General features: G+C 45.1%; 1 protein-coding gene across 1 annotated transcript; it reads right to left on the minus strand.

Moving 5' to 3' along the window:
- Positions 1-1,743: 1,743 nt before the first annotated feature.
- Positions 1,744-6,774, minus strand: GNPDA1 (glucosamine-6-phosphate deaminase 1). Its single transcript, XM_032196942.1, has 6 exons — positions 6,604-6,774; positions 6,407-6,508; positions 5,094-5,276; positions 4,292-4,476; positions 3,448-3,622; positions 1,744-3,160 (listed from the first exon to the last, which is right to left on the minus strand). Exons 1-6 carry the CDS (start codon positions 6,725-6,727, stop codon positions 3,063-3,065), a joined length of 867 nt encoding a protein of 288 aa, XP_032052833.1. The 5' UTR covers positions 6,728-6,774; the 3' UTR covers positions 1,744-3,062.

The raw sequence follows: 6,774 nt of genomic DNA on the forward strand, positions 1-6,774 counted from the left end.
GTATCAAGAGATGCCACTCTTTCAAAACCAAACCAAGCCCCCAACTCATAGAAATATTTTGGAGTTTTCTTTAGGGGGAGACTGAGCTTTCAGGGATCTTGGCTAGTACCCCTGGGTTTTTAAGGCAGCTTTACTCTAGCTGCAGTGCTCTCTCTGGAGCTATTTAGTTGAGCTGCTTGAGAGGGAAAGCTTTCTGAAACAGCACAGGAGGTTGTTTCTGTAGTCAGTGACTGAGCCCATTGCTTCCATAGCATTTCTTGAGCTGTGTCTTTGAAAGCAGCTCGTTGCTGTGTCCCTGACAGTTCTAACAGCAGCCGATTATCCGTAACACCCCCTCCTGGCTGTAACAGCTGGGTCCTTTCCTGAATGTTTTGGCAGAAAACGACCAACAACCATTTCCTGAAATGCGTATCAACTTGATGACTGATCTGCATTGCTGTCCTCTTACCTTGCCTTGCCTGTCTTTATCTTGACTGTGGTGAGTGCTAAAGCAATGAACTGAGGATGAGAAGTATGTTGAATACTGAAACACATTTTTATGGATACACAGGGTTAATTTGAGTTCTTCAAAATACTGAAAATTATGTTGTTTTTCTCATCAGATGAAGAAGTAACTTATTTTTTAAAAACTCTTCATGTAAGGAATTTGATTAGTTTTTTTTTTTTTTTTTTTTTTTTCTTTTTTCTTCTTCTGGACTAGATCCCTTATTTCCACTGTTCTTGCCCTTCAAAATATTTCAACCCCCACCCCCACCTTCTTCCCCCTAAAAGCTCAGTAAGTAGTTTTGGGAGCATGAAAGTAATTATTGGAGGGAACCACTGATTTCTTATTTTTTTCCACTTGCAGAATGGTCTAAAAATATATTTTGAAATTAAACCTGCATGTGCTGTGTTTAAAACAAATAGCAGGGTCTGGATGGATAGCTCAGGAGCTTGAAAACTTTTCAGAAACTTGAAGTGAACAAAGTGAACACCTCTCATTCAATTTTGATAGTAAATAAATTTTACTTAGATATCTGGCCAAAATGAGTGTTGATTTAGTTCCTTTTGCAGAGGCTGTTAGTCTACTAGACTTGGCAGTGATTAACAGGGTATGAGAGGACAGTGGATCTCGTCTTGGTTTAGGCATCAGGGCAGTGTACAGGGAAAGTTTACGTTGTGTGTGGTTGAACTTGTATTTCCTGCACCTTTCACATGCACTAAATTCACTTTAAGACAGTAAATGGAGTTGTCTCCCTGTTTGTCTTCATTATGGCACACGTATCAGAGCAGAGGTCAGTGTGGGGCACCCTGGTGTGCTTCTGGGTGGCAATCAGCGCCGGGGCTTGTGCCTAGCTGCTCTCATGTGGTCGCTGTAGAGCAACACAGCCACCTGGGCTTGTGCAAAACCAAGCGAGGCTGAAGCCTGAGGCATCCTGCTGCTAGAAGCCTGCAGATCTGGGTATGCCAAGCACCCTCCGAGCAAGGGGAGCTGTTTTCGTGCAAGCTGCAAGCCCTGAGGTGATGCATGGTGGTTGTCAGGTTGTAAGGTTGTCCTTACGGTATGGAGCAGCACTAACTGTCCCAAACTGCTTTCAATACAGCCTTGGTTTTATGTAACAGAAAACCTTGTTCAAAATAACAGGTCTTTCTTAGGCTTTAAAGCTTTTGTTGCTGTTGTTCAAAGCTGGCATTACACATCCATTCAGCCACCTAAGTTGTTCCATTTTTCACTAGCACAGTAAAACTGAGCAGCACATCCCGTCAGCTAGAAAAAATTAATGTATTTACTGTAGAAAGTTATAGATTAACAGCTCACAGAATTTTTGCATAAAGAAAACAAATCCTTCCCCAATTATCTTACATTACATGAGAGCACTTAACATATCAGAACCAAGAATCAAGTTTCATTGGCAGGGTCTTGCCAGTACAGGCTCTTTCCCATCTCTGTGGGGCTTCTGTAATTAAGCACAGGCTGAGGTCAGAGGGAACAGAATGTTTCCTTTGAGGCTCATTTGGCATTTCCTTGTAGCAATGTAAAGCACAGGAAGAGGGGAGAGAGAACTTACTGCTTCAGGCTCTGCGCTGACACAAATGATGGAGTGCTGAGCAGCACAAACAGAAGCCATTTATGCTTAATGTGAACAGAGCTACCCTGCTGTAGATCATAAAGCACCAGTGCATATAAAATTATACCCTGAAACCGAACATGTAAGGCTTCTTTTAGAGTTGTGGCAACAAATAAAGTCAAACAGATGCACGAGCTCACCATTACCTGCGTTAATGGCACCGCACTGGTAAGTGCTGCTTGAAGCATCCCTCTTGCTGTGATGGTCTCACGTCCAACATGCTGCTCAAAGCGGGGTTCAGCCAGGGCTGCATCCAGTCTGGTCTTGAAAACCTCTGAAGGACAGAGTGCACCACCTCTGCATAACCTGCCCTGCTCTGTGGAGTGGCCTCCCAGGGAAGGTTTTTCCTTAGATCCAACGCGAACATCTTGTCTCAATGCATGCCCTGTTGTCTCTTCCCATCTTCCCCCAGTGCACTGCGGAGAGTGCCTGGTTTCTACTTGTTGATGACCTTGTAGCTATGAAGCAGGCTGCTGCTAAGTCCTGCTGATCCCTTACCTTCTCCAGGCTGAACAAGAACCATCCCCATTTTAAATGATTACAATCTAGGAGTGTTTTGTAGAGGGGGAACGACGCAATGTATTTATCAGAATTTCAAGGACTACGTTCCAAAGTGATTACCCATTGTATTTTCACATCTTCCCATTAGAGTTTTGAGGCCTTCAGTCCACATGCTTACAGTTGCATCATTGATCAAACAACTTTATCCCTTGATTTTACCTTCAGAGAACATTAGCGGTCAAAGTTTGTGGAACACAGTATACAGGATCACATCCTCATTTGGTTAATTAAGGCAGGTGTTTGGCATCTATGCTTTTAATGGAGAGAAGCAAATACATCATCGTTTTGCTATTTTAAGAACAAATACAAGATGAGTTTCTGCAGCAATTCCCTTTCTTTGCAGCTGGTTTTCAATTGAAAAGATGGCTCAGCATTACTCTGAACAGTGAGGGATTAATCGCTGTAAGGCTTCTTAGGCTGGCTTCTTTCTGCTTCTGTCTCCTTCATGCTGTATAAGGGCTCCACAAGCTTGTTATGAACCAGCATTAAACCTAATGTAGTGGGTAAAAAGAGGACTTCAGTAGACATTAAGCAAAATCTTCATTCATTGGATGCTAATGAAAGTCAGCATTAGTAGAATCGCTGCTCCTTTGCTCCCACGGCCACAGAACTAAGCCTGACTTTGGCACTTTTATTATTGCTGGATGTTTCAGCTGTTGCATATATTTAAGGAATGTACTGTTTGGGGAGTTGACCAAACAAACATTTAACACAAAGCATGACTTGTGCAACTTAAAAAACTAACTACAGCAGCTGCTTAGCCTGCTCAAACACTCACCTTTGAAGTATTTCACTGTCTTAACTTTGAGTTCCAGCGTGGCATCTTCATCGCACACAAACACGGTTTTGGGGTGCTGCTGGAAAGCAGACACTGTCCACATGTGGTTGACACCTTCCTCGATGGCTTTGTACAGAGCAAAGGCTTTGTGGGCTCCCGTGATGAGAATCATCACCTGGACTCCAAGACACAGAGTATGGCAGTTAGGGTCTAGAAGACTTGTTGAGAGAGAGCAAACCCACACCCTGCTGAACTACGAGAGCTGCCCCAGTCCTTAACAGGGGGAAGGTCTATCGTTCTCCCCAGATGTATTTCACTGAATCACAAGTCCTGTTTGCTCTGGCTACGTTTTGTCAATGAAATCATAGACTGATGGGTCATTTTTGTGATTTGGACACTCTGAGCTCCCGTTAGGAACTTCTACATTGAGACTTAACGAGAATAAATCAAGGTATAGACAGTTAAAAGCCACCCCCTATGGATTTTACAATGTGGTATAACTGTAAGGATCACTGGCTGACTTTATGTAATTTCACCAGCAGAACTTCTTAACCAAAGACATTCTCCAAAAGCCTTTTTAGCTCCCTGTGGATCCCAACTGTACTGCAGGGTTATGCAAATGTTATTGTTAGTAGAGAAAAAAACAGAAAACGGATCAAGGGCCTTTCTGTGGTGATACAGGATGCAAGAAAGCAGGACTGGGGTGTTTGGCTGTCTGTGGCAAAACAAGCACGGGCTGGCCTCCGCCAGCAGGGTGCACTACAGCTCCACGACTGGATGGGGACGAGCTAATCCACGAAGCCCTGCTCTAGAGCTATTGTACGAAGTCTGTTTTTTTCCTAACCTCTCTGGCATCCATGACTGTGCCTACTCCGACTGTCAACGCCATCGTGGGGACTTTAGAGAGGTCACCATCAAAAAATCTGGCATTAGCCAATATAGTGTCCATAGCCAACGTCTTCACCCGTGTCCTGGACACCAAACTCGATCCAGGCTCATTGAAGGCGATGTGACCATCTGGGCCAATACCTGTGACAGAGACAGTTTGAAAAGTGGGTCACTGGCTGAAACGGTTTTTGTAAGAAGCAGAACCAACAGCACTGTTATTACAGGGACATCCAACACTCCCAGGAATAGAAACGGATCTGAGAAACACACTTGCAATTTCTCTGCTCAAACTCAAATGTGCTTCCGGTAGGAATGACAGCAAGAACCTCTTCTGAAGTCAATAGAGATTCTTCCCTAATTGTGCTGGGACTACAATAAGCAAAAGTAAGTGGCAGAATCTAAAGGCAAAAGGATGGGAAAAAAAATTGTGTTCAGCTTCTGTTGGTTAATTCTAGCAGCTAGCTGTTCACACCGGTTATTGTAATATATTTTACATTTGGTAAAATTCTAGCCCTGCCTGGTTCTCCTGTTAACCATTCCCTGAACAATTCATTTACTGAATTGAAACACTTAAATTGGGGGAGCAGGACATCAAAAAAACAAGGCTACCAGCACACATGCGCGCTCAGCGAACCAGTGTATAAGGTGCCTTTCACTGCAAATACACTGAACTGCCTTAAAAATGAACTCTCTAGATAATAAACGAGACAGCTGATAGAGGAAAGGCAGTGCTTCCTGCCAATCCTTCAGGTTTTCACCTCCAACAAAGAGTTCAATTCCTCCAGCTGCTTTGATTTTATCTTCAAATGCGTCACACTCTGCCTGTAGATCAGCCGCATTTCCATCCAAAATGTGAACGTTTTCAGCCAAGATGTCAATATGCTTAAAGAAGTTATTCCACATGAAGGAGTGGTAACTTTCCGGATGATCCCTTGGGAGACCTGGTAAGAGAGCACGCACAGGACTAATATCACCTGTAACACAGAACACTTATACATGCACTTGCATGCCCTTCTGGTGGCTCTGGTAATACAGCACTGTTTTCTTCATCTGTCCTCTGTGACTTCATCAACTTTCAGAAGTTGTTTTACTTCCCCAAATAACAAAATTAAGTCTGTCACAATAGCTGCTGTAAGGCATGTCCTCATATTAACACGTGATGGATGTTCCAGAAAAGCAGGCACGCACTGTGCCTCGTCTGCTTCTGCCTATTCAGTCTTCCTCCCAGTTCATATTAGCAAGAACAATTTCAAAACTGTGTACAAGCCTGGGAAATAATTTATTGCGTATATTTTTCCCCTTCAATGTTACAAATCCGCAGAACTGTCTACTCCCTGGTGCTGCTTGATAATGATCATTCACAGGAAAACTGCTTGACCAGCATGAAGTTAGCAAATAATTAGCCTGTACGTTTGTCACCTTTGGATCTCTAGGCCTTCTCCACTAATCTCTCTGCACTCTTTTTTCTGAAGAGGCTATTTCGTCACAGCTTCAAAATTCAACACTCCTCTGCAGTCACCACAAGCACCTGTATCTGTTCCTGAAGGTCACTCTGATGGGTAACAACGCATCAGCCCTCTATGGGACTTGCAGCTAAAGTGACCCCAATAATCCAGGTACAAAGGTGGTAGTTAATAACGCACATTATCTCAGGTTAAAATGCGATAAAATGGATACATACTTGGTCACTACCTAAGTCCAGGTAAAACACAGCAGCCTCTAATGTGTGTAGGCTCAGGCAACACCTGATACTCTAATATTTCTTATAGAGGTTTTCAGATTGTCCCCACTAACTCCCTGTGGTAACACAAGCTTTATCCTTTCTCCCTTAAACCCTTTGCAGCTGGGATGCTCCGAATGCACAGTAACTACGGGGAGCTCTGTGAGCGCAGGCAGCGGCACGCACACCGCTCCAAGGGGCTGGCAGCAGCGCCTAATTAACGAGGCTTTGAGACAGCACAGTTAGATCGGTAATTATGAGCAAAACAGCAAAAACCCAGCGCTTTGGCCACCCGAAGGAGCTGCAGTTTTTGAGAGGGGCAGCGGCTGGGCTGCTCCCCGCGCCACTCACCCACGTACTCGTCCATGTTGAAGGTCTTCACGTACTTGAAGGACAGGTCCCCGTTCTTGTGGTACTCCACCAGCTTCTGGTAGCATCCTAGCGGCGTGCTGCCTGCGGGCGGACAGACGCACAGACAGTCAGTCAGTCAGTCAGACAGACAATCAGACATCAGTCGGACGGTCAGTCGGACAGCCCGTCAGCCCTACCTGTGGGCAGCCCGAGCGTGAAGCAGCGGCCGGGGCCGGGCGCGAAGTGCACGATGCGGTTGCGGATGTACTTGGCCGCCCACTCGCTGGCCTGCGCGTACGTCTCCTGGATGATCAGCTTCATGGCGGCCCCGCCGCTACGCCGCCATCTTAGCGCCCGCCCCGCCTCAG

This window comes from Aythya fuligula, chromosome 14 (genome assembly GCF_009819795.1).
Source record: "Aythya fuligula isolate bAytFul2 chromosome 14, bAytFul2.pri, whole genome shotgun sequence".
Lineage (NCBI taxonomy): Eukaryota > Metazoa > Chordata > Aves > Anseriformes > Anatidae > Aythya > Aythya fuligula.

Excerpts from the sequence above, each read along its gene's own strand:
- GNPDA1 (XM_032196942.1), bottom strand. The coding sequence starts at position 6,727 with ATGAAGCTGATCATCCAGGAGACGTACGCGCAGGCCAGCGAGTGGGCG. Across the intron at positions 6,509-6,603 it reads CACGCTCGGGCTGCCCACAG|GCAGCACGCCGCTAGGATGC; the intron begins GTAGGGCTGACG and ends GTCCGCCCGCAG. Across the intron at positions 4,477-5,093 it reads AATTGAACTCTTTGTTGGAG|GTATTGGCCCAGATGGTCAC; the intron begins GTGAAAACCTGA and ends TCTCTGTCACAG.